Genomic DNA, 27496 nt, shown 5'->3' on the forward strand with positions numbered 1-27496 from the left:
ACCAAATCCCTGGTGGTCTGTAGCCTGCATTTTAAAGCATATTTCTGCCCTTCCAAAGTGATACACCTCACATGACTATCTGCCTTTGACTACAGTGTTGTCTTCATGTGTGGAACAACAGATTGCGTAAACAAAGAGGTGAAATAAGGTTTAAATCATTGTAACTAAATGAGACTAGCTGAACCGGGAACAATGAGTTCTGTCATCTAGTCCTGCGTACTTGTGCAATACATAATTAATACAGCCAACTTGTTACTTTTTCTTTTTACTGGAGTAAGCATTTATATGACGCACTGAAGTTATATAAAGTGTTCTGTGTATCCTCAAGAGACCTGGGCCATGTACCTTAAAGCGACTGAGAAAATCCAAGGAAACAACCTTAAAGCTATGGATATTCTGGAAGGTTATAGCATTCCGTGTGTTCTCCTTCAACTACATTGGACGGGACTTTGAATTTCAATTGATTTGAATTAAGACAATGTGAAACAACTAAAATAGAAATAACATACCCTTCATTTAACCCCAGTCTTAATGAGGAAATCCTGCCAGGAATGAAATGTGTTTTTATAGAGGACATGTGGGACAAGAAGTTGATTTTGGGCAGGAAATTTGTTTTAAGCTCACCATTATATCAGTGACTTAATTTCTTGCAAATAGGAGTCTGTGACCTCATTTAGAATTTAAAAACAGTTGCGCTTTAACAGCCTGAGGATCTTCTTTCTGTTTACAGCTAGATGAGGACCTGACCATATCTGGTTCAAAAGCTAAACACTGTGCTACCCACAATAGTGTAGGAACTGCAGTTCCTAACAAAATTGTACCACCTAGTGTTGACCTGTGAATTGCATCCTTAAACCACACATGGCTTGGTGCACTGAAAAGCCCTTCAGTAAGAAACGGGCTGTGACCAAAAATGCTTACTATTTTGATGAGTACAAAGCTGCCACTGCAGAAAGCAGCCACTGTAAGGGCTATATTGATTTTCAGCTCTGTTAATTAGTGTTAAAATAAACATGGTCTAAGGATATCATTGGCGAGCATGATATTTCTATCCACATACTAGCTATACATTCTTGCTGAGCAGGTTGCAAAATTTTAGATCACTAGAAACTAATGTCAGGATTACTTCAAATCTGACCCATGCACAAAAGGAACTAATTCATACTGATGGACGTTTTTCACTTCTACATTTTAATAAGGAGGTGGGTCATAAACACTTGATTGTTTTACTCAGTCTAACTGCCTTTAGCATAGTACTCTATACAAAGGAAGTCACATAAAGCATTTCAAAAACAATTTCAATTACTGCAGCCACAACTTTCCAAACAAAGTGAGGGTGAGTGGGACTGCCAGGCTTTGCACACTTTACAACTGCAAGTGCATCACATTCAAATATACTATATGGACAAAAGCTCTTCACCTGTGGTTAGAGGTCTCATATCTGTCAAGTAAACTGATTCGTCAGCAAGAACTGTAAAATTGGATGTCAAATACACTATATGGACAAAAGTATTTGGCTACACCTGTTTTTCAGGGTTTGGGCTAGGCCCCTTATCTCCAGTGAAGGGCAATCTTAATGCTTCAGCATACCAAGACATTTTGGACAATGCTATGCTTCCAACTTTTTGGCAACAGTTTGGGGAAGGCCCTTTTTTATTCCAACATGACTGCCCCAGTACACAAAGCAAGGACTATAAAGACATGGTTTGATGAGTTCGGTGTGGAAGAACTTGACTGGCCTGAACAAAGCCCTGACCTCAACCCCATCGAGCAGCTTTGGGATGAACTGGAACGGAGATTGCGAGCCAGGCCTTCTCGTCCAACATCAGTGCCTGACCTCATAAATGCTCTACAGAATGAAAGGGCACAAATTCCCACAGAAACACTCCAAAATCTTGTGGAAAGCCTTCCAAGAAGAGTGGAAGCTGTTATAGCTGCAAAAGGAGGACCAACTCCATATTAAAGTATATGTATTTGAATACAATGCCATTACAATGTAATGGTCAGGCATCCGAATACTTTTGTCCATATAGTGTATTTCTGGAACGCTTACATATTTGTAAAGTAGACGTGGAGATACATATTTTGGTGTTGTTGGGGTTGTTTATATTGCTTATTGCACTGCGTATTTGTAGCCAAATATATTAGGCCAGACAGGACTGAACAGACACTAACAACAACTGCAAAGAAGATTCTGAAAAACACTGGCTTGGCACATTCCTACCTGCCATTTTCCTGTTTGTAACGCTGGTCCTGAACTACGGACCAGTTGACAGCTCCCAGAATGCTCTACTCTCAGTGCGGTGTAAGGGTTTTGATTCTACCTTTTACAGGGACCTATTTCTTTCAGTGAAAGATCCTCTTGTCATTTATTTTTGATGAACCCATTGCACCTGTATGTTTAGGTTCAATACAGTAAGTGCAATACATGCAAGAAGCTGAAACTGCCACTTTAATGGTGCAGTTTGCAGTTGCAGTATTTATTGTTCTATTTATTGTCCTTATTGTCCCATGTTGTATATTTATTTTAGGTTGTGTACCTTTGTTTCAACATATCTGACTGTTGCCGTTCGTGTTTTTAATATTTACTTATTTGCGCGGATGATAAAACGAATGAACACTAGCAATTGACAAATTTATAACTTTTTGTTTAATACTGCTTTCAAAGCAGTACATCCAGCCAACTACCTAACTTTGTTATTATTACTATAGTCTCACATTCAAGCGCACAACGATGACTCCTTAAATTTGCGGCCCTTTTGCTGAATTCCCTGCCACCTGTTCAATAGATTTAGTCTGTCTTCTGAGCAGCTTTTTTTATGCGATAGCTTTTAGCTAATGTAGTTGCAAAGAAATAGTAAAATGACGCAAAGTCGTAAACAATTCGTTTACTACACGCTGTAGTACAGTACCGCGCGATACAAAGCAGCCTTGCTGAGTGACGCCACACTTCTCGCTCATGTGATCTTGGCTGCCCGGGTTGTCATGTGACGCTCCAAGTTCACAGGCTGGCAGGAGGTTTGCGGGATTTGCAAATAGTGCAGCCATGGAGCGAAGGAGAAAGACGGCCGTCGCCAGTTTGCTTTGCATTTCTGCACTATGGGATGCCTGTCGGGCATTAGACGGCGGAATGCTCTATCCCAGAGAATCATTGTCTCGGGAAATAAAAGAACTGAATGGGCTGTGGAGCTTCAGGGCCGATTTTTCACGGAACAGGAACTTGGGCTTTGAAAAGGCATGGTTCAAGAGTCCCTTGGCAGAGGTAATAAGCTAACAAGAAAGTGCTACTATCGATAGAAGAAATAGATGTTGCCGTACTGAGAGTGCGTTTTAATGCTTTAGCTGTCTATCTGCTTGGCTAGCCATGAACTATTTCATCTTATTAACGAAGTCACTAAGCCAGCTAGATGGGTTAATAGACCCTGGGTAAATTACATGTTGTCTGGAGACAATAGTAGTAGTGATATTAATAGAACGTTTTAGCTATCTGTGGTCGTAATGATGTTCTTCATAACTAGTCAATCTAGCGCAGCCGTTTAAGCATCGTTAGTATGTGGTTAGCTATCTGCTAATATTTGGCTTGATAGCATGCTAGCATTCATAAGTTAACGGTATTTATTTCATGCAGTGCGTTGTATGATCAAGTATTTAAGTGCAGGATAATTCACATAGCCTACGTTTTAGGTTCCACCCACCTAAAACGCAGTGTTAATATCCAGTGCATGTTGTTCATTCATTTTGGCCCAATCCCTTTGTCTGCGTGCATACAAGTCAGCCCAGTTCCCAGCTTGCAGAGCTAGCTAACTTTTTTTTTTGCTGCCTCACCAGCTTTTGGAATCATAGGAACTCTGCACAGGGAGTAAAGAGGAAACAGATCTTCCTTCCTGTTCTACCTGTGCCACTCGAGGGAATAGATAAGGCCGAACAAATACCGAAAGGGTTAATGACGTCATTTTCGGATATGAAAGGGAAGCGAGTTGTTTGAACACTTCAGGGATAATGTTTTGTCCTTTGAATAAAGCAAAACACTTGATGTAAACACCTCCTGCTGTTTTCTTTCTCTGTGTTTAAAAAAGTATATATAAATAAAATGCATTGTATTATTTCCAGACAATTCACGGTGTACTTCCAAGCCTCAACATCCAAAGTTTATACTTTGGTGTTCACAAAACAATTTAGGTTGGAGATTTGAGACTTTTTGACCTATCTTGTACGCAGCGTATAGAAACATTTTTCTGGGAGTTGGCCAAATTACTTTGTTGCTTGCAAGTCCTTCCCGTGACGTAATGTGTACTCTTTTGTATTCAGTCCGTTGGGTGCTCAGTTAATCAGAAAAAAAATTCTTTATTGGTTTAAATTGCTCCTGTGATTAGCTCCAGTTGTGTAAATTAGTTCTCAATTAGAACCCCCTCCCACCCCCCCACATAAACCTGTTTTGTTCTCACATTTCCCTGTGACTGTTGTGTGCAGACAGGTCCAGTGATAGACATGCCTGTGCCTGCCAGCTTCAATGACATCACTCAGGAGCGACGGCTGAGGGACTTCATTGGCTGGGTGTGGTATGAGCGGGAGGTGCTGGTCCCAGGACGCTGGGTGTCTGACAAGGGACTGAGGATAGTGCTGAGGGTGGGAAGTGCACACTACTACTCCATTGTAGTGAGTATAACGCCCTCCCTCCATCTCTGTTTCCTTAACCAAAATGCTCCTTCCCTGTAGTCAGGTGTGAGGATAGTTACTGTTATTTAAATTTTCAAACTTCACTATATGATATCAACACACAGATTGATAAATAATAAGAAAATAAAAAAAACATTAATAGTGATGAAAATTAGGCGACTTACATTTTCACAGTAATTTCCACACAATTACACCATGGCGAAATTGCCCAAGTAAAATGCAACACAATTGTAAAAAAAAAAAAAAAAGGTGTGTCCTCAGTCCTTCCCAGTAAGGGCTTCCACTGATGAAATGGGTTTTGGGGGTCAGCTAGGCAGAAGGTATATCCCAGTTAGCTTTTCTGTGCACAGTACCAAGCTTTCTGAACTAGGACAGTCTCAGACTAGACAGACAGACTGGACTGTCTTTGAAAATATGTTGTTTGGCACTTCTGTGTGATCACTCGTCCTTGGAAGGATCAGGATTCGAGTTTGCCCATATAGCATAAATGATTGACCACCTGCTGTTTGCAAAGCCTTGATAGGATCAATTACAAACATTGCTGGTAGAAAAAAACTTCTTTTTTTTTTCAGAGTGTATGAACCTCTTGCCTGGTGCACACCAGAGAAATTGTGAAATGTCAGTTAGCTCTTTAGCTGAATGGTGCAATTTTGTGCAATTGAACCATTGGGCATGTTATCTGTCTCTTGCAACATTGGAAAAATACACTTTTTATGTTATTCTACATTTAGTAAATGAGAACATTACGCCCCAGCAAAAGAAAGTGTGAATGTAATGTACAATTGTAAATGAAAAGGATTCATTTTCCTAAGCCTTTTTATTTCCAGTCATTCTATGAATGTGACCATGTGTCAGCACCGGCCTGTGAGTCAGTGTAACACAATGCTGACACATCCTGGCTGTGACTGTTCCCCTTCTTTCCTGTCTGAACTGGACAGTGGGTGAATGGAGTGCAGGTTACGGAACACGAGGGGGGTCACCTTCCCTTTGAGGCTGATATCAGCAGCGTGATCCGATCTGGCCCCAGCATATCCTGTAGGATCACCATTGCAGTCAACAACACCCTTACCCTCCAGACCCTGCCCCCAGGGACCATCCAGTACATGAACGACCCTACAAAGTAAGCACAGCTAATTGGACCAGCAGTCCAATATGCACGGTAGCTTGGCTGCTTTGGCGACGTGGTCCTCTTTAATCCCCTGCTTTTTGAAATGTGGGCAGGACAGGCTGCTGAATCTGGTCATGTTAATAATCAAGCAACACATATGATTACAGATGTGTGTGCGCAGTGAGTTCATGGTGAGGCAAATCCCTGTTGTTTTGAATGAAAAGGAGAATGTATATGATCTTTTGACGTGTTTTTTCTGCCATTGAACAGGTACCCAGCTGGATATTTTGTGCAGAACACAAACTTTGATTTCTTTAACTATGCGGGAATACATCGTCCTGTGTTACTATACACAACTCCCAAGGCGTACATTGATGACATCACAGTGGGAACTAGCTTTGCAGACAATATAGGTGAGTAGGCATACCCCTAATACTTATATACTGGTAGTACTTCTAATTCACACAGTACTTTCTGAAATGTTACAAAGCAAACTGAATAAGAAGCAAGTGCTTGTAAAAATTCTGGCTCTGTAGATGCACTTTGTAGAACTTGTTTTCCTCTATTCAGATAGTATTTGCTGTTGATGTCTAGTTTACGTGAGAGTGAATGTGAATGTTGGTGGGTCCTTTCCCAGGTGTAGTAAACTACCAGGTGTCTGTCCTGGGCAGCCAGAACCCCACAGTGAAGGTGATGCTGTCAGATAAGGACGGTCGATGTGTGGCTACCTCAGATGGACCTTCTGGGATTCTGAAAGTTGTGGATGTCAACCTCTGGTGGCCTTACCTGATGCATGAAAACCCTGGATACTTGTACTCTTTGGAGGTATGCCTGTATTTTCACTTTTTGTCTACTTTAATAAGTTTTATATTTGTCACAAAATTTAATACATGTTTTCAGATACCATTCCAGAATTTCTAAAAAAAAAAAAAAATCTGTCACAGAACCTTTGGGTGTGGCTGCAATTCCTGGTCCATGAATCACAGCAGCAAAGGATTTGGAGAGATGTGCTTCTGTGTTTCAGGTGCACATGAAAGGAGAGAATGGCAGTGCTCAGTATGAGGATTTCTACACGCTGCCAGTGGGAATCCGCACAGTACAGGTCACCAATACGCAGTTCCTAATCAACAACAGGCCCTTCTACTTCCATGGAGTGAACAAGCACGAGGACTCTGATGTAAGCTCCACCAGGTGGCAGCAGAAACCCACTTTGAGTCTGGCCTGACTGTTGCTGCTGCTGTTTACTTACAGTGAATTTCCAGTGTACTTCAGCTTTGCACTCTGTCCCTCTCAGTAACCTAAAATGCATTAACTTAGCACTGCTGATAAAAAGTGTTCTATAAATCAATAAAATTAATTGGGCAGGTTTTCGGTCCCCATGATATAAACTTGAATATGATGCCTGTGAAAGTGTGTGGCTTGCGTCATGTGGCACAGATCCGAGGGAAGGGCCTGGACTGGGCCCTTATCGTGAAGGACTTCAACCTGCTGAAGTGGCTGGGGGCCAACTCGTTCCGCACCAGCCACTACCCCTACGCGGAGGAGATCCTGCAGCTGTGCGACCGCCACGGCATCGTGGTCATAGACGAGTGTCCGGGCGTGGGCATCAAAGACATGTGAGGGCCGCTCTCAGCGCCTCCGCCTCCACTTACACTGCCACTTACTGCGCCAGTGAGAACTGCGAATCTAATTTTCCACCTCTGTTGGCCCCGTCAATGAACGCTGAAGAGTTTGAAGCATTATTTTTTAATCATTTCAGATTGAAATGCAGAAATCTCTTATCTGTACCTTAGTCTGGTCTTCTTGTCACAAGATGTCACTATTATTATTGTAAAATTTCTTTCTTGCATCTTGTAATGCATCTGTAGAACCATGGTCCTTGGGTGCCAAACGATAGGTTGACTTTTATGTAATGGAGAGCACCCTCTGCAAAATGTGTGCTGTTCCTAGGTGGGTTATCTTCTCAAAATTTTTGTTAAGCACTCAAGTGTTTGAGTTCCAATAACCACTTGTATAATCTCTGAGGTTATTGTTATTATTATCTATATTATTAGTATTGATCATGTGTTCGTCTGACATGAGACTGATCATTTTGTGTTTTTGCGTGTGATTCCTCAGCCGCAGTTTCGGAAATGCGTCTCTCGCTCACCACCTGGTGGTTATGGAGGAGCTGGTGAGAAGGGACAAGAACCACGCCTCTGTGGTCATGTGGTCTGTGGCCAATGAACCGGCTGCTGAGATGCCCCCTGCTGGCGCCTACTTTAAGTAAGAGAACACCTCAGCGTCACCTTGCACTTATGTGTTAAATTAATATACTGTTTTGTCATTTCCCTCAAAATCACTTTAACATATAAATGTTTTGCAATGTTCCTTTTCCTCCGTGATGTCTTTAGCTTTTTATGTTTAATATTTGCCACACTGCATTACAAACTGCCATGTAGTTGTCTCATATACACTAAGGTGTGAATTGTAGCATACAGTGAACCAGCTACCTAGCCCAGAATCCAGCTTCGTTTGCTCTGATGCATTTTAAATACACGCTTTTCTTTTTGAAAGCTGCTGTGCTGTTGATTGTGGCGATATGGGGTGTAGGTGTGTAGTTTGAGCATGTCATAAAGGAATGCTGTCTGAGGAGTACCTGAAAGCGCTCGTTGAGAATGACAGAACAGGTGTAGCCTGAAACACATACCTCAGAAGGGGAGTAACAATGCCACCAGTGAATGTCTCCACCTTTTAGAATTCCGTCATGTCAGATACGTACAGTAAATGTAGAATCTCAAACACATGAGTGCTGTTCCAAACTCAACAGACAATCTATCATGTAGTGTGCTCAAAAAAGAATCCATTCTGCTTTATCAGGAAGTGTTATCCAACAAGAACCTCTGAGCTTTCCTTTTGATCCTTATGTAAATTTCAGAGAGCTTTGGTGCTCAGTTTGGTTCAAGTTTAGTGTTCTCTTTTTTGAAGAAAAAAAAAAACAAATATCATGTCTTTTTAGGACATTGATATCACATACCAAGTCACTGGACCCCTCTCGCCCTGTCACCTTCATTACAGACAGCAACTTTGCCAGGGATAAAGGGGTGAGTGTGACTGGTTTGCTTCAAGTGTGTTACCCCTCTGTGTGCAATGTACCACATGCTGGCTGGTAAACTGCAGGTCCTGTTGCTGTGGAAAATTTTAATCACCTCTTTCGACTGAGCACAAAAATCTCTTTGTGACTCATTCAGAAACGTTTGTAACTGAAAGAAAAGAACTATTTTGGACAGCATTCCAACGCCCCAATTCCAGCTCCCTGATCCGGTCTGTACAAGTGTGTGAGATTGCACTGCCGACTAACTACCATCCTGTGCTGCGTTAGTTAACTTCATCGAAGTCAGTAGAAGTCACAAAGTCAGTACTTGTAGTAGTATGAATTGTTGGTACGGTGCATAGAAGTACTGACTTTGCCTTTATTACACTTTGTGTATTTCGTTTAGAGGTGAAAGAGATGTCAAATTAAACAGTTCCAACTTTGTACTCCCATATTTGTAATACAGCATCTGACAGTTCCATAGCTCTCATGCAACCATAGCTGTGTCGCTCTGTCTTTACTGAGAATGTCTGGTATTTGCATGCAAGGCTCCATATGTGGACGTCATTTGCGTGAACAGCTACTTCTCGTGGTACCATGACCCTGGACACCTGGAGGTCATCCCCATCCAGCTGAGGACACAGTTTGAGAACTGGTACAAGAAGTACCAGAAGCCCATCATTCAGAGCGAGTACGGGGCCGACGTGGTGCCGGGCCTGCACACTGTGAGTGCCTGCAAACCCAGGAGTGCTGCTTCACATGTGTCTGTCCGTACACACACACACACACACACACACACACACGCGCACACATACACGCACGCGCACGCGCACACATACACGCACACGCACACATACACACATCCACACACACACGCGCGCACGCGCACACATACACGCACGCGCACACATACACACACATACACACACACACACACACACACACACACCAGTTCAAAGGGTCAGGTGCTCAAAGCACATGCACACACACAGACAGACAGACAGACAGACAGACAGAGACAGACAGATAGACACACACACGCGCGCGCGCACGGACACGGACACACACACACACAAAGTTTAACAGGAAAGCCGTAAGTGATGATGTCCTGTTGGTGGCAGGACCCTCCCATGATGTTCACAGAGGAGTACCAGAAAATCGTCCTGCAGAATTACCATGACGTCTTCGACGAGAAGCGGAAAGATTACGTCATCGGCGAGCTCATCTGGAACTTTGCAGATTTTATGACAGCACAAAGTAAGAAATGCGAAAACCTTCATTTTGAAGTTGCAAGAGATGACCTCATTAATTTAATGGTGAAACAAAACGAAATGTATCACAGTATAAATAAAAGTATAATCACTCAACAATAGCTGCATTTATTTCTAACCAGTTGAACCCAAACAACCCATGGGTCTTCATTAGTACTTCACCTCTTTCTCAGATTATAAAAATGTCTGTTTTAGAAATTTTCATTCAGGTCTCCCATGTGGTTCATTCTGCAAGGCTCTGGTCTTGGGTGCAGGCTGAGCCCTATGGCTCAATTTTGAAACCAGCTGTCATCTGATGACAATGACTGCGAGCCCACGGTGGCACAAAACTTCTTCGTTCCACCATGGAATGAGGTTAGCCAGGTGCCTGCAAGTTTTTCAGATGACCTCATGACATAACACCTACCCTCCAGTTGGCCCTCCCACTCCAGTCTGCTGCACTGCAAGAGTTGTGTGAAAAATATCTGTTGGCTGCATGCAGGTATATCAGGAGATTGCATTCACCTCATGTAAGAATGCATTGTGACATTGAGAGACAAGCCTAATGTACAAACTGGCCATTCCAAACAGGTTTTCAAGGGGGGAAAAAAGCATACTTATTGGAAGCACACCCACAGTCACCACAGCCACGCCTGTTTGAGTGTGATTATGTTCTTACGCATACAAATCCCATATAATAAAAAGGGTATTACTGATATTTCTGCACGCAGCGCGTCCCTTCATGCGGGGCGTTCCCAGAGCGAAGCATTGTGCGGTTGCGTTCTGGTATTTAAAGCTTGCTGTGTCACAGCGTTGGCCCTGTTCGGCAGGGACACAGGTGGCGCAGCGGGAGAGTTCATAATTACACGCTGGGCGTGTGACGGCTCCCTGCTGCCATGCAAGACACGCATTCATATTCCACGAATTACCATACCAGGACGCCATAGTGACAGCCCAAACAGTTGCCCCCACGCTCCTCCCCGAGTGAGACCGAGACGCATTCTGACGAAGCATGAAGGAGCGCGAGGCCATGAAAAGAAAGCCAGTAACGAGGCTCTGTGCCCCCCCCCCCCCCCCCCCCCCCCCCGAGTCCCCCCGCTTCAGTGAGCCATCTGGGAGCTGCACTGTCTCCTAGCTCCAAACCCCTGAGCTTCACTAACATGTCTGACTCTTTGACTTGCAGCCATCACTCGCGTCGTGGGGAACAAGAAGGGCATCTTCAGCCGCCAGCGGCAGCCCAAAGCGGGGGCGTTCATCCTGAGGGAGAGGTACTGGAGGCTGGCCAACCAAACGGGCCTGCTCCCCACCTGGGCCAGGTACCCCTGTCTGTGAGGCCGACAGCTGGCTGCCGCGGGTCCCTCGCTGTCGCAGGAGCCGGAGGTTAACGTGGACACACCGGCACGCGGGTAGTTCTTTCACACAGTGCCTTGTCTCTGCCAGAATGCAGTACCCCATTTTTCAATCGATTCAGCTGCGGCCTCTCATATTATCCTGGGGTCAGGTTTTTAAAAAGAAATTATTCAGGGATGTTTCGCTTGAATGTGAATCGACGGTTTTATTAGTTGTACCTGTCTGTACAGATAGCATGATTCACTTTTTTTAACTTTTATGCAGATAAACAAATACTGCTTCCTCCAGCATTACTGTCGACAGGGCACATGTCTAAGGGGCTGACAGACAGGTTGAACGGAGTGTCTACCTCATATCGTTCTTGCGTATCTCACAAGGGTCACTGGTGATTCTGCTGCCCCAGCAGTCTTCTCATTGCAGCGTCAGAGCACTTCAACTTTGATAAGCTCTTCCGTGGCCACCTGCCAAAATTTTAACACCACCCCCTCGTTCTTTGCATGGAGCCATCTTATCGTGTCAGGTTAAGATTCCTGACAATTCCTAAGATTCCAGTTCCTGAAGTACGGCTTACAAGAAATGTGGGAAGCGCTTTTTGCATGGAATACTTCTGAGCAGTTCTTCTGTACCACTCCCATCGTAGGTTCCAGCATTCAGTTGCATTTCTTCTGTGTAACATATGAAACGGTTGGGCATATGTTGAATGTTTTGTGAAGCTGTCTATATCAAACCATTTGACATACAGCACAAATAAAAACAACCAGTCATTTTGCTATTGAAATCCATTTGCAGTAATTTAAAAAACCTGAAGTATAATCACTCTGTAAGTGTTCCTTCACCCGACTTATCTCTCAGAAGTCCTAGGATGAAAAACTCTACTTCTACCTTCTGCAACTGGATTGAAGAATGTCTGCACATTTTTGACATTGTTCCATCCCTGTGATGTTGATAATCTGCAGTGTATTTATCCTGAAAAATCACAGCTGCATTGAAAACAAATTCCTTGTATGTACAGTATATGAATCCTTGATGCTTCCATTATGAATCATCAGACCTTCGACAGAGCAACTGCGAATCCATTTTTGTTGAAGATCACAGGAACACCTGGAAATGACAGGTCATGTTTGTCGTTTTAAGCTGTGCTGTAGTGAGAGACTGAGTGGCTATTTAAGCACAGTATAACGTCACTCGCATAACATTCCCGCTGTTATTGGACAGGGTTTCGTAGTTCTTGTCAGAGTTGTTCCAGTGTGTTCCTGAAGTCTTCCATTTACGTTTTCATCACATAGGTATTTATCACCAAACATGGAAGGCAATACAAGAGGTCTGTCTCAATTACCTGCGTATGCCAGTATTTTCAGACACTGGTGAAAAGAATTGTGCTTTATTTTTGAACATATGAGTATATGATGGTGGGATTTTTTTCCAACTTGTTGAAAGAAGCTTGCATCATACAACTGAAGTATGTACCTACTGAAATTTAATAGGATTTAATCAATAAAAGACCTTTCTATGCAGCTGTCATGTGTATGTGGGTTTATAATTCAAGGTTATTTTAACCCCCCTATATAAAAATACTCAGAAAAGTTGTGATCAGTATTGCATGACAAAATAGCACAGCCAAGACAACTCCATCTGTATTGTAGTTCGCATACTACAATAGGACTACATACCCCACAAGTGAATGATTTTAAAACGGTTTAAAACAGTGCTACAATTGTCTACTGTATTTGCACTGGTGTTATCAGGCAGTTTGAGACTTGGCCAAAACCGTAACCTTAACAGTCAATTTCAAGAAACAGTAATTCCAGACAGTAAAGATAGTCAGGGATAAACAAAAGAGGGTGGATTTAGAGGGAATGTTTTAATGGTAGACCATTTCCACACGACAATGACACGACTTCAATGTTCACTGCAGTGTCATCACACGCAACACTTTTCATATACAGAGTCTAATGGTGGATTTAATCGATTGCTTCTCATGTTTGTGTCATCCTACCCTTCATGTAACACTTTTTCCATGTAAGAAAATACAGCATTTTAAACAACATATTTGGCAAATACAGAAGCAAACCTAAAAACAGTTCTCCTCCACAAAAATAGATTAAAAATAAAATTGACGCTGACACATGGAATACCCGACCTCCAGTCCTGTTCATTCCTTACTAAAATAACCTATAGTGTTAAGTCTACACAGCTGAAGGGCATAGTAATTTAACAAAAACAAAGCCCCTTTTTATAACATTAGCAGAGAAATAAAAACTGTTTACTAGCCACAGACGACAAAAGGTCAGTTTTTAACATTCTTGCAGTTTGACAAAATATTCGAAGAAAAAATGAGGTTGCTAACTCTAAAAGCAAAAAAAAAAAAAAAAAATTACAATGCTACAGAGTAAACCAAATGGGAAAACTGCAGAAGCAACCGTTGAAAGACAGTTTTGATGGCTGGCTCTATCACAACATCCATAAAAGCAAACTGGAAATCTGAGGGATTTCTGATAATCTGAATGTACCATAAAAAGGCAAGCAGCAGTGCCCACTCTCATTTTACGCCTCACAAGGACCTACTCTGGCTTAGAACTGCTCAAGGCCCAGTGCTGGAGCAGAAGGCACATTCTGTGGTATTACAAGTCAGAGACCAGGGGCTCAATCTGAAGTGATACTGCCCATGAGGAAAGCACTTGCCGTAAACTGTGTTCACTTCTGGCTAAACCAAAACCTATTTAAAAAGCCGCTCTGACAATGTCTTTATTTCTGGTGATTTCTACAGACAACTGGTTGTACATTTCGGGTTGTTTGCTTAAAAATGAACATGATTCCACAAAATTTTGTACTCTCTCCCACCATTACACATCTCCCTTTCTGCAGAGTGCCCAATAAAGCACCACATCACATAAAACAGTAACCTTGTATTGACATTAACATTTTTACCACTGACTTAAACTTACAGAGGGTTACATCCTTTAATTACAACACCATCTTAAATGAGACAAATGTAGCTGCCACCGGTGTTCTTGCTAACAGTTTGATGGCTGCTCTGCAAATTTAAAAAAAATGGCACAAATAGATTGGGCATCATCATACTCAGGAAAGTGATGTTGGCAACCAGCTAACAAGAACCACCATCTCTTTATCTTATGGTTTTTCCATTTTTTTTAACACAGACCATCTACATTTTATTTTTTTTGATTACAGAGACCTATAGAAGGTGTTCTGTTCAGGAATGCTATGTCCCATTTCCATGGCATGGATGAAGTGTGTGGGGATCCCCCCTTTTAGTGGAGAGTGATCCTGAAGTAGGTCTGGGAATTTCTGATCTACACCATGATGCAGCTGGATTTTAAACTTGCTAGCCCTATGCGCTGAGAGATTTATTTCCTAAATGAAATTCTGATACAGTTTACAGACTCCCAGGGAACTGAACTATAAGGGCAGGAAAGTAGGACACAGAGAAGACAAATACACACGTTGCCTCACCATACAGGCCTAACACTCAGTCTGAGCTTGTAATAGATTGTTTATGATTAAATATAACCTGATCATAATATTCACATCGCTTGATGAAGCAAACGCCTGCAACTTTATTACAATCGCAGAGGAACGGCTCTTCTTCAACTGATGCATGGAAAACTAGCATTTGAGAAGCCAGTTTTACCATGTCTGATTTTTCATTTAAACAGTACCAGAAAACTACTGTCTGCCTTTCTGTCAACAGCATACATCTACTTCAGCCTCTTGAGATATTGCCTTGCCCAATGAGGGAGAGTACATACACACAGACAGAAACAGACAAAAAAAAGCCTCCACTGAACTTTCCTTCATCAAGAAGTAAACCATTTCAAAACCTTTTGTTAGGCTGTGGGGTTGACTCACCAGCCCATTTTTACTTATTATGGACAGTCATGTAAGCTTGGGCTATTATACATGTGGGCAGCAATACAGAGTAGTGGATAGAGCAGTGGGCTCTGCACAAAAGCATTATGGGTTTAAATCCCCATTGGGCTCTGGCTCTGCCCCATAAGCTAGGTAACTTGCACACAAATAAGTTACAGAATGTGTAAGACTTAACACTGAACAAGCGTGTCAAGCACACACACACACACAATGGAATCACTGCAACAATGTTTTTAAAAAGTGAACTCTGATTTTATTTTTTTGCCTAGTCTTAATATTTCACAAGCCATTTGACTGCCTGAGTGGAATACTGTGAAAATGACCGTTTACTTCATTCCAGTAATTCTACCGTTAACATCGCCACGGAGGCCACGCATTCGCCCTCGCATGCTATGACCTCTGAAGAAAAACTATTTAAAAAAAAAAAAAAACAGCTGTGTAACTACCACTATTTAGGTGAAAGTGATCATTTGACTACACAAGCCCAGCCAAAATACTTTACTTGTGTCTTAGGCACGTAAATATCTATGCGTTACTCTCCAAGTGTGGTGCCAGGGATGCTTGACCCATTTATTTCGAAAGAAAGGTGCCATTCTGGAAGTGCATCTGAGCAAGACCAGCTTTAAAGACTGAGGGAGGACTGAAACAAGGGGTTTTTTTTCACCCCTTTGACTTCTGAGGACTGTTGAGATTGGTCAGTGAGCATCAATCACCAGTAGAACTGAAAATAGCCCGCCGCATTTCCTTGCTTTGATTGCAGAAATCATGGTGGCTGCACACCAACTGCAAATACATTCTGGTAATATTCACCCAGATGAGGACTTAAATCAGTGTATTGTTTAAGTCTGTGTGTCAAAGACTAAAACACAATTTAGCTTGGAATATTGCTAAGCAGCTATTTACAGAATTGCAAAAAATACACATTCTCACATATTTTCTATTAGTGGTCCTCCTCAAAACTTTATGTAAACATAAAAAATGTTTTTTATGGTTTTATTCCATTTGATTTCTTTTCATGGAATCACATTTGTGAATTATGAAATAACTTCATGATCATGCATCTACTTTTATCCCCGTAATTCAGATCCTTTAGATTTACGTACAGCTGAGAGAAACAGGAACTCATTATTTCCTATCCGGTTCAAGTATAAACCTTCATAGTCCCATTTTTTTAAATCTTTTTTTTCCTTCTTCAAGAGTAGGATATCCTCCACTGTCAAACTTCCATCAGTGCTTGCTCATTTTAATTTTGTTGGCTCTCTTGTTGTTTTTCCCCAAAAGCCCATCCCTTATGAAAGAATATTTATTTTAGGGAACAAAACAAAAATACTAGATAAAAGACATAATTTTCTGCTTTTTTAAATCCTTCCTTTGTATGCATGGTACGCATGATCTCCATCCCCGACATGGTGAGATATTTGTTGTTTTGCTTTTTTTTTTTAACAGCAGAATAAACATTGTTTGGAAGCAAGGTCTCCTGATGGCGAGTCAAAAGTTCAGAGGTCACATTTATTTTCTCTTTTTTTTGTTTTACCTCTTTTTTTTAGTCTTGCTTTGCTTGGAGCTGCTGCTTCCAAGCTTCATTCAAGTAAACCAGTCGCTTGTAGTTGAGGATGAAGAGGATGAAGTTCAGTGCATACGTGGTGACGCAGATGATGCAGAAGTCCTTCAAGACGAAGTACAGGATGTAGCCAAGGTACAGCGACCCCACCACTGACGCAATGGACGTGGTCATGAGGATGAGGGCAGCCATCGCACTCACGGTCATTCCTGCGAAGACACAGAGAGGTCAGAACACTGGGGTACAAATCAGTGAGACAGGCGATGTGCTTTTCACATGGCCATTACCAACAAGAACCACTCCTTTACTGCACAGGAAAATCCAGTCAGTCAGTATTAAAAAGGCATAACATAAAATACCACAACATATTTTGGCATTCATTGGTGTTGGTACATTCTTTTGTCAACTGTAACTACTTTTTCAAGGTAAATTATCCAACATTTCAAAACAAAGTCTCCAACTTAAGATAAAAAATATACATCAGTTGCTACTCTAATGATATCATCCAAGCACTCACAGGGTCCTGAGAGCAGTGTGACGAGGGGACTTTGGCTGACCTACCCACTCCTATCTGTGAAAGAACACAGCCAACCTGTTCCACTGCTATGGATATCATTGTCAGCAGATGACATGGACAGTTTCGAACCCGGGCCATAGGGTTTGGCCTAAACTCAAGACATGCGCTTTACCAATTTAGCTACTCAAGAGCCCTTAAAACATTTTTATACGAATAAAACGGGAGCATTAACATTTTTGACAAAGATCAGGTGTTGCACTGAGCCAAGGTTTGCTCTCCAGAAGTGTGGATGAGAAACATTTCTATAAAAGTGTGGCCATCCTTAGGAAGAAAACATTTACTATACACAGCCCCATTACATTTACATTTATTCATTTGGCAGAAGCTTTTATCCAAAGCGACTTACAAGTGAGGTAGCCATTTGCTACAATAACTGTAGGAGCTTGGATTTAAAATTGCACAGTATTAAAAGAACTGCAAATGCAGGACAGAAATTCAGGACCTCAGACATTTGGGAGGGCACTACATTGCAAATGGCACCTCTGAGTCACAACAGTACTTATCGCACAGGGCACCAAGAAGGCACTGAAAAGAATTACCTGTTCTGACACAAATCAGAGAAACGTGTGCCATTGCTGGAGATCTTGTGCGACAGTCATGCAGTCTCATGAACATTTGTGCTGTCTGTCACAAACGCAAATGTGACCGAATTAACCAGAGTCCATGGGGTGCTCATCTGACCTTTAAAGGTTGGGCCTGTCCTGGAGCAGCAGACTCTGGGAGGGAGTATACAACAACTGTCAAGGTGGCCTCTGTGCTATGCAGACACAGGTCTTACCTGCTACTGTATCTCAGACTGGTACACTACTGAATTACACCACCGCACTCTGCCCGGAAAGGAGACATGACCTTTCCAACCTGCTGGTGTGAACACTCCACAGCACAGCACCAAGCCAGATGTGAGGCCCGCTTTACAAAGAGAGAGGCATTCAGATATAGAGAAAGCCTTTCACGCACGACCCCTGTGACCTCAGCCCAGAGGTCTGGAATGCAAAACCCAGACAACTGAGAGGAAGATTGGACAAACTAAGAGAGTTCACATCATAGAATGAAGCGCAGCAACATGCAGCAGTTAGGGCTCTCAAAGTGCGATTGTCAATTGAGCAGCGAGAATTATGATTTTTATTTTTTAAATTACATATGCTCCTGAGCCAGTTACAATACTTGCTCGGAACACAGGCTGAGCTCTGCGCCCTGAGTTCGAAACCAGCCAGGTCTATAGCCCACAATGACCTGTAGCCCACAGTGGCAGAATAAACTGGCTTTGTTCTACCAGGGTTAGGGATGGATAGGGGATCCCCTTTTTTCTCCAGGTGGCATGTGTAGGTATTGGAGGATTGCCCTTGCATTACCTTGCCCACCTGTTCAGAGGTTATGGTGAGACAAGGCCAATGTACAACTACTAATTCCAAATTTAGGGGGAAAAAACATAAAGAAAATAAACTTACACTATGTGATCTTCATCTTCCAGATACACATCAGATTATGTTTTCATATGAAGATTAACATATACAATAAGACAAAACAGCCACATCATAAGTGTAAATTATCCCCTGTGACATAATGTTCTCCACAGGAAAAATGCCCATCTTGCAGCAATACGAGTTTTCTTCCTTTGCTTGTCTGTTTAGCATCTGCAGCTCCCAGCTTGAATGGAAACATTTTAGTAGGCAACTTTCCAGCTACGCCTGTATCCTCCACCATGCTCTCTCAGTGTCCTGCACGCTAATGTCGTCTCAGGCTTTCCTGAGGATTGCCGAGGAAATGCTACCTCTTGGATGAAAACAGCCGCTCACCAACTTGGATGTGAAAACAAACAGCCAATACAGCCACATGTACTGATCTAAAAAACATTTTTCACTACTCTTATGGCAACAGGTCAAATGTGTCTGGACCAACATAAAGCAACTAAATGTCCAAATAGTGACACAAATCTTACATGTTGCACCTTCAAGGCAAAGGAATGTGTGAATGGTGAAAGTCATCTTGAAACTTACACTGATTCATCATTCATGTTACAAGGTGGAGTTAGCCCACTCATTTGTGCTGCTTTCTGAATGAAACTGAGGTTGAAGTAAAAAGCCAACCTAAAGCCAAAGTACACAAAAAGCCAACCATGCAATTATGTTACTCTGATTTCAGCTTTTGACACCAATAAGCTTATCCACTATCCCTTCAATTGTTTGCATCCGACATAAAACTGCTTTAATGACCGCTATCAAAATTTTATGCTAAGGTGTTGTAATTGATGTCAAACACTTTTGGCTCAGAACCAATGCAGTTTATTGAGTGAGTGGGAAGATCCTGAAATGAACCAACAAAAGGGATGAGCAACCTATCTATCCATGCAGCAACGAAGGGTGAATTAAAAATGCACATTTGTATGCCAGAATGGGGCCCAGGACAATTTCTAAAATATAACTAAGTATGGACCAACCTCAATCAAGGAGAAATGTAATCTTTTGCAAAGGTCTGCAAATTACACATCTATTTTGTGGATACTGTACACGAGGCAACAGTACAGATAACATATAATACAAGCACTTGTTTGTTAAAGAACAGTGTGCAGCATTCACATGGGGTAGCAGCTGATGTATTCTGCAGCTAAGATGAAAATATTTGGTCACACAAGAGGACAAGGTCTGCATCTACACTGAATTGTCTGCAATTGTCAAGTGGCATTTTTCTCAGTTTCCTAAGACGAGAAAACATGTCTGAAACAGTCCAAAAATGCAAGAATTCTCTGCCGCTGCTTAACAGTACTGTGGTATGCAGAGCACTCTCAGGCACAGTCCCTGTGCCATCCAGGGAGTTTATTCAATGCGGACTCAGAACAATGACAAAAAAGTACCGCCTGACTGGAGTGAAAAATGTGCACAGCTCTGAAGAAGTATGTAGTGCGCTGACTAAACTGACTGCAACTGACCGAAGTCGTAACCCAGCTTCAGAATTTTAGCCATTGTCAGGAATGGTGAGGAAACTTTAAACCACACTGGCCGAAATGTTCTTGCAGTTCAGACATTTTACTATATGGCTGAAGGACGCATAACTTGCAAAGTCAAAGTCACAGGTTCAATATGACACATATTAGCTCTTATCATGGCATACAAATTCTGCATGTTATCCATTTGTACAACTGGATATTTACTGAGACAATGCTTGTTAAGTACCGTGCCAAGCAGCACCATCCCATCTGGAATCACACTGGCAACCTTTGGGTTACAAGCCCCTTTTCACTACATTACAATGCTGCTGCTTGTAGGTTACAACAATGGAATTAGTTTTTTAGTGATGTCAATTTGCCGACCTTCGAAATGAGGAATATTGGAGGCAACAGGTTGAGAGAGTTTTTCAGATGCACAGACCTTGTGGGGGCTTGTAAGAGCTGTGGCTTCTGTCTGCTGGAGCAAGTGCATGGTCTCCTTCCTTTTCACCATACATCCCAGGTTCTTTACTTTGCAAATAATGTTTTAAAGTATAGAATGAAAAGCCATGCATTTCGTAGAAATATATGAACCCAGCAGTTCACACTCTGCAATTATAATTTTTTTTTTTTTTTGCAAATCCCTCCCTGGCATTATTTCTATTCCCATTTGCTCTTGTACTGGAAACATTCTACCCTGTCTAACACTGTTTTATGCACACTTAGTAATATCACAGATCTGCTCAGGCTGTTGAGTGAATACTTTCCTCTGTTAGCATGGTCCTGGTTTATGAAAAGAGGAATGCATGTTTCAGGGAGGCTGTGTCAACATGCCATTATCAGTCTTCGCATATTTTCAGCTCACACTACATTTTAATTCCCGGAGTGTTTACAGGTCCGTACAGGGTGTTGCAAGTTATTGCCTAACCTACCGGCGTTCATAAAAACTGGCACAATGAATGTATTTTAGGGAAGATTACAGACACACTTTTGTAAACACTAAATTATCTGTCAGGCCACCAGACATACATGATTTGCGGGCAGGGCTGTACTGGTAAAGAAAAGTAAAAATAACATTCTACCTTAAATCAACATTCTACACTAATCTGACAAAGGAGACAAGTGTATAGCTTCTGATATTAACAAACAAAAGGTGACATGTATCAGTTTTGTTTCTGACTCATATCAGTGGGTCTGTCATCACCACACAAATACTCACCTAGTAACAGCTGAAACACATAAAATAAAATGCCGTAGACGCTGTTTGGCTGGTTCATTGCGCTGTCTTGCCCAAAGATAGAGCCCAGCAGCCCAAATCCTCGACCCCACCTGAAGAAGGAAAAAAAAAAAAAAAACAGAGGGACTTCAACTGGTTGGCAAACTGAATTACAATTAATTTATGAACATTTATTAGAGAATTTCATTTTATTTAAAATTAGTCATCTTGAACAGAAGACTACTTGTGAGGAACAAGAGCAGGCAATGACAAGTGGCAACATTAACATCAACAACACGCTGTTACAGCCATGATCACACACCACTCTTGAATTTCAAGCATTATGCATGCGCACGTCTCGAGTTTACACACAAAGGGGAAAAGAGAACAAATACAATTTCCATATAGATGAGAGTGAGACAAATAAAGGAGCCTTTTGTAAGAGCCAAAGAGAGTATCATTCGAGATTACTTTCTTTAAAGGAAATATGACACCCACACGGCTCTGCTCCAAATATAGAATGGAAGAGAAAATTCATAACAACAATAACTATGGGTCATTAATACATTAGTCTCAATGGGGCACAGCCTTCCACTATGACACTAAGATGAGGAGTGCTTATTATTAGATTTATGGGATTTTTGTTCTCTTGTAAAATGTAGGAAGAGAATAATTGAGGAAACTATCCGCAGGGACCTAAGTTAGTTCTCTTACCCCAGATTAGAATAAAGCAGATGTCTGGCCTTCAGCAAGCAACTTTGCCCTTGTTTGGGCTAGTTTGAATTCCTTTAGCCTGTAGTAAATTTGCGGCATATTTAAGATTGTTAACTCTGCTGAGAGGCTTTAGAAAAAAAGCCCTGAGACAGAGCTGTGACATAACCTTCAGCTGGCCTGACAGCTCTGCTCTCTGCCATGGTGATGTACCCTGCCAGCCTTGAGCACCACAGCACTCAAACTCAGCGGACCACTGCAATGAGGCACAAGACTGTAACTAACCGTAATGTAAAAATAAAACAGAATAATGACAGCAGAAACAGTGATAGAAACAGAATGAAAATAAAATAGTGACAATCAATCAATCAACTTTTATTTGGTACAGCACGAGTAGACTGTCACGCAGAGCTTTGCAGAGGACTATTTTCAGAGGGACTCAAACAATAAAAACAAAGAAAATCAAAGTGAGACCTGGACATCAGGAAAACCTTTACATTTATTTCCCTGACCCTTTGTCAGCAATTGTGAGAAACGCCTGGGGTGTCAGCAATTGTGAGAAACGCCTGGAAATATGTGAGATCAGACATGTTACAATCAATCAATCAAATTGGAAGACGCCTCAAGGTGCGAACATCTGAGCAAAAGTACAGCCATGTCTAATCTAAAGCACAGTGCTCAAAGAGAAAGTAATCACATCTTAAAACATAATAATCAAGCCTGGATGAATATATATTAGCAAATGAATACTAATAGGATCATAAATGGGTGATTTCACATCAACACAGGCAAAGACAGGGTTCAAAATAATGTAGCATACACATTGTCGCTACCACAAGCACTGCGATCCTCAGCATTCCCACACCCCACAAGGACCGGGTTTAGACTAACATCAGAGCATGCAGCAGCCCTCAGCAAAACATAAAGAAGATTTTTTTTAACTTCTCGCTTATAAGATGTATAACAGCTGGCCCTCTTGGGCAGGAAACCCTCTTTTTCCAGTACAAAACATCAACCTATACAAAAAACTGACTATTTAGCTCAGGAAACCAGTCAAAAACCCCAATAACAGCAGATAGGACATGGTTAATGGAACAAGAGGGGTAGAAGTAGGCTAGACTCATACTGTCCTGTTCCTCAAACTGTTAAATCTCCCTTTTTCTCTTCAACAACGTGCCATGTGCTGAAGGTCACATATTCTCTGCAGACCTTGTGATCACATCCACTGCTTGCATTCTACGGCACCAAAATGAACATTAAACAGATACAAATACTGTGTGTTTTTATCACTGCCACAGCTACGTGTCCTCAGGAAACAGCTCATCTCTAAGCGGTTGATAAAAATGCGTTTGTGGTAGACGAATCTATTTAACATCAAAAGGAAACCAACACCATAATTTTAGTATGAGTGCCCATGCAGATGAATATTTTATTGGTGCTGCTTGAAATGTTAAATGTCCTGTTCCTGCACCATCAACTATCCAGTTTGTCCTGCAATCTACCCTATATGGGTTGCTACTGACAAAGGTGAAGTTGCCCTTTTGGTTTCAAACAATGAATCAGCAAATATCTTATCAGAATTTCTAAGCACTGAGTAGTTTACAAATACAGATGACTCAGTATCTTATGGTGTTAATCAAACCACCAAGGAAAATATTTAGTCTGCAATCCATAAAGTATTACATATCTACACATTTCTGAATATGCAATCAGATGTGAAGGGGGAAAAGGGTCCTGAGAATAAAATTCAGCCTAACTTCTTCACGGTAAAAAGGAGGGCTTCACCACTTTGGGTCAACATAATGTCAGATCCAAGCTCTCAAAGCCAAAACTGTTTTTCGTTGGCCTCTAAAATAGTAATTACGTCACCTGTCGGTTCTTCATTGCTTGAACAGCACACAGTACATTGCCAACGTCCTTCAGCTTTGGGTATAACAATAGTTAATGACACTATTATTTGTAGTACAAAGACATGTTTTTACAAGGTATGTAACCACATATTTTCCCCTGTATTGTTCAATTTCCTCACCAAGCCTCTACTTTTGATGCAAAACTACAACATGCTGGATTAGGCCTTTTAGCAAGAAAAGATTTCCTTCAATTGCAGAAAAATGCTCCCTCATTTTTATCTATGATTCAACGGTGTGGTCACATGACAGCCTTTTTTTTTGAGGTGAGAGTGCTTATGAAACTAACTGTCAGCAGTGTCGTTCTCATGACTCCCACCACATGTGTCATTCTTCCTTCTCATTTCACAGGGAGTGAATGCCAAATGTAAAGAGACTGAGCCTGTCTGATAGCCCTTGGTTTAATTACACCTGTCACATCATAAAGACCCTCTTCAGTATAGTGACTAAACCAACCAAGCGCAATTCATGGTCCTTCGGCTAGGATTACAAGTTATGACCTATGAAAGAAACACTAAATCTATGATCACCAATAACCATATGCAGGTACAACATACAGAAACTTGCAAAATGCCATGCTGCATACAGGAATCTGTTAATTTTCTTTGTGAACAACATAAAAAGGGACAATAAAAGGTTTGAGTGTGATTATTACTCCAACTGTGAACTATCGGCAATGTTATTGGCTCATGGTTTTTTTTTTTTTCTTTTTCCAATTATCAGCTGATCTGAGACTGTCCAATGATAGCCACTGTTTTAAGATCCAGGTGACCCTCATCTCTTAATTAAACAGATAACTATGCACACACAAATCTTGAAGTGGAAGATATATACATATAGTCAATTACAATGAATACTTCTGAGGAATCTAAACTAAATTGTGTGACCTGCACAGTAATCCATATGCAGCATCAAATTGAGATAAGTTGCATGTTTTCATTTAAGAATATGAATATTCATCCTAGTTTTTAGTTTAGTCCTTGCTGAAGTGCTTCCAGCACATATGCTCACTTAATCCCATTTAAAATACAAACTAAAACTAGATACCCCGGCAGTTTGTATTTGTTTTTATTTTATGTATTCCAATACTCTCCAACATTCCACTTAGCTACACAGCTACTGAGACAGACAAATGCCTACACACGTAAATAGGCATATGTATAGTTAGAGCATTTAGCACATAAAGTACAATGCAAGGAAAATCTGCAGAATATGCGGCTAGCTACCTAGGATCGCATTCCAAACGTTACTGATAACTACATGATAACGCCTACATTTGCTTAACTCGGACATCCACCGCGGGAAACTAGCAACAAAGTCTCCATCGATTCTGATACATGGCTACGATCGGAAGCCCGATGCTAAACTCTGATGACAACAAACACGCGCGTGAATCCATAGATGCAGAGCAGCCCTCGTATTCGCTTGCTCACGCATAGCTACCAAACGGTAGCTAGCTCCCTTCTTCGATACCTCGCTATTGCTGTCCATTAATTTCCCCTCTTCAGTCAAATAGAAAGCTTGCGACTTCGTGGCTCGTCCAGCTATCGATAGCTCATCCAAGTGCACAAATATAAACGCATTTTAGGAAATGAACCCTGTTTCACTGTGGCCTTTGAACAATACCAGGCATTATATAGCGCGCTAGCTAGCTAACGTTAGCTGGCTAAGAACTCATACAAAACAGTGACCTGAACTAAGGATCTTGGGAGTGCATACGTTAAATAGCTAGCTATACAAGCTAGATAACTAACTACCTAACGTACGTGTGATGAGGGGCAACTTGAACAAAATTATTTTGACAGGTGAATGATGCCACCCGATACCCTCACCCCCCCGCGCCAATCTCATTCAGCCGCTCGTCTGAACTCGCACTACCAACAACCAACCGCCCGCTGCACTAAATTCAAATTACCTGGAGGAGAACACTTTAGAGCAACTCATTGAGTTGCTCACGTCGCACATGGCCTGGTAATTCGGGTCCCTCGCCTTTTCCCTTTCCACATGAAAAGCATAAACGGACAGCAGGATGCCCAACAGGCAGACCAGGAGCCGGGCTATTCTTTCCCATCGAGGGGTGGACACACTCAGGACGGGCGCCGCCATCTTTCTCCGGCCTTGCTTGCACACGCAGCCGCCTACCATTGGGGCTCCGGGGAGCTGCGACGTGGAACAGCGTACGACGTCCAGGGGCGTGTCACCCACTTCGACTTTGCTTGTCTAGTTGAGTTAACCAAGCCCACTAGTAAACCAGGGTAGGGCAGGCTGCTGTTTCAGAACTCAGATTGATCTTGGAACTGGAGACAAGGCGAGAGAAATGACTGTCTTGGTCAGTTTAACTGTATTCAAGAGCAAAGGTGTTGATAAATATTTATGATCTGTCTGGCTCTAGTAAATATTCAGGTTTAAAGCACACTTCCATACACCTTTCAGATTTAACGAGACTAATTGCCATATTTTTATGTAATTACCTGTTCAAGTGGCTCCAAATCCAAAGTTTACCACTTTAAATTAAGTGTACCACTGATGTACTCTGAACAACCATGTGACCTAAGCAGTTTGGCAATACCTAAGACATATTAGTTTTTCTGGATCTGTGGGGGTGAGTTGGCAACAGTGTTCACCTTATACTAAATATTTTTCATTATATTTAATGTACTGACTTTCTAGAGAATATTTTAGCTCAAGAGGAAACATGGTGCTTTAAGGGTCCGACTTCATATCAGGGTCAATGATAACAGGCCAAAACATCCAACAAAGACTAAATAAATCTCCTTATAAATGATAACATATTAAACCTTTACACATTAGTAGGTTACCATTTACTGTAAAATACCAGCAATTTTCCAGGAAGCAAATATTTCATCAATATTTTAGCAAAATGAAGATAAATTACAAGGCATCATTACACTTAGTGCAAAACAAATGTATTTAAGAGTAGTAATGTTCTTAAAAATGACAATTTTATATTTCTCTTGTAAAACACACCCACATAGCTAGCTGGCTAGACAACTACTGTATCTAGGTACAATATGTAAATGTTGTCATAACAGTGGACATGTATTAGGTTCAAGTTTGACTGGGCCATGATATTTCAATACTACAAACCAAAGATCTGCTTTAATTAACCTAAAAAGTGTTACATCTGCTGCCAGTTATAATGAGATTCTCAAGAGTGTCTGTTCACCACAGCTAGGTTGATGCCCAATGTGAGGTTGGACATTCCAAACAAGGTTGTATAAAGGTGAAAAG

At 41.6% G+C, this 27496-nt stretch overlaps 2 protein-coding genes across 2 annotated transcripts; one reads left to right on the top strand and one right to left on the bottom strand.

The window, feature by feature from the left end:
* Positions 1 to 2994: 2994 nt before the first annotated feature.
* Positions 2995 to 11980, top strand: gusb (glucuronidase, beta). The gene is made up of 12 exons (XM_036525825.1): positions 2995 to 3262; positions 4471 to 4656; positions 5616 to 5797; positions 6056 to 6198; positions 6423 to 6610; positions 6810 to 6962; positions 7223 to 7401; positions 7904 to 8050; positions 8784 to 8868; positions 9407 to 9583; positions 9980 to 10115; positions 11292 to 11980. Exons 1-12 carry the CDS (start codon positions 3047 to 3049, stop codon positions 11438 to 11440), a joined length of 1941 nt encoding a protein of 646 aa, XP_036381718.1. The 5' UTR covers positions 2995 to 3046; the 3' UTR covers positions 11441 to 11980.
* Positions 11981 to 16645: 4665 nt separating this feature from the next.
* Positions 16646 to 26370, bottom strand: vkorc1l1 (vitamin K epoxide reductase complex, subunit 1-like 1). Its single transcript, XM_036524448.1, has 3 exons — positions 26160 to 26370; positions 21630 to 21739; positions 16646 to 17119 (listed from the first exon to the last, which is right to left on the bottom strand). Exons 1-3 carry the CDS (start codon positions 26348 to 26350, stop codon positions 16893 to 16895), a joined length of 528 nt encoding a protein of 175 aa, XP_036380341.1. The 5' UTR covers positions 26351 to 26370; the 3' UTR covers positions 16646 to 16892.
* Between the last annotated feature and the right edge of the window lie 1126 nt (positions 26371 to 27496).

Source organism: Megalops cyprinoides, chromosome 3 (genome assembly GCF_013368585.1).
Source record: "Megalops cyprinoides isolate fMegCyp1 chromosome 3, fMegCyp1.pri, whole genome shotgun sequence".
In the NCBI taxonomy this organism is placed as follows: Eukaryota; Metazoa; Chordata; class Actinopteri; order Elopiformes; family Megalopidae; genus Megalops; species Megalops cyprinoides.

Bases quoted from the DNA above. Each gene is read 5' to 3' on its own strand.
- gusb (XM_036525825.1), top strand. From the start codon at position 3,047: ATGGAGCGAAGGAGAAAGACGGCCGTCGCCAGTTTGCTTTGCATTTCT. The intron at 6,611-6,809 runs GTATGCCTGTAT...TCTGTGTTTCAG, and splicing joins GATACTTGTACTCTTTGGAG to GTGCACATGAAAGGAGAGAA. The intron at 6,963-7,222 runs GTAAGCTCCACC...CATGTGGCACAG, and splicing joins ACAAGCACGAGGACTCTGAT to ATCCGAGGGAAGGGCCTGGA.
- vkorc1l1 (XM_036524448.1), bottom strand. From the start codon at position 26,350: ATGGCGGCGCCCGTCCTGAGTGTGTCCACCCCTCGATGGGAAAGAATA. The intron at 21,740-26,159 runs GTAATTTGAATT...TTCCTTCTTCAG, and splicing joins TCTAAAGTGTTCTCCTCCAG to GTGGGGTCGAGGATTTGGGC. The intron at 17,120-21,629 runs GTGAGTATTTGT...GTGTCTTCGCAG, and splicing joins TGTGTTTCAGCTGTTACTAG to GAATGACCGTGAGTGCGATG.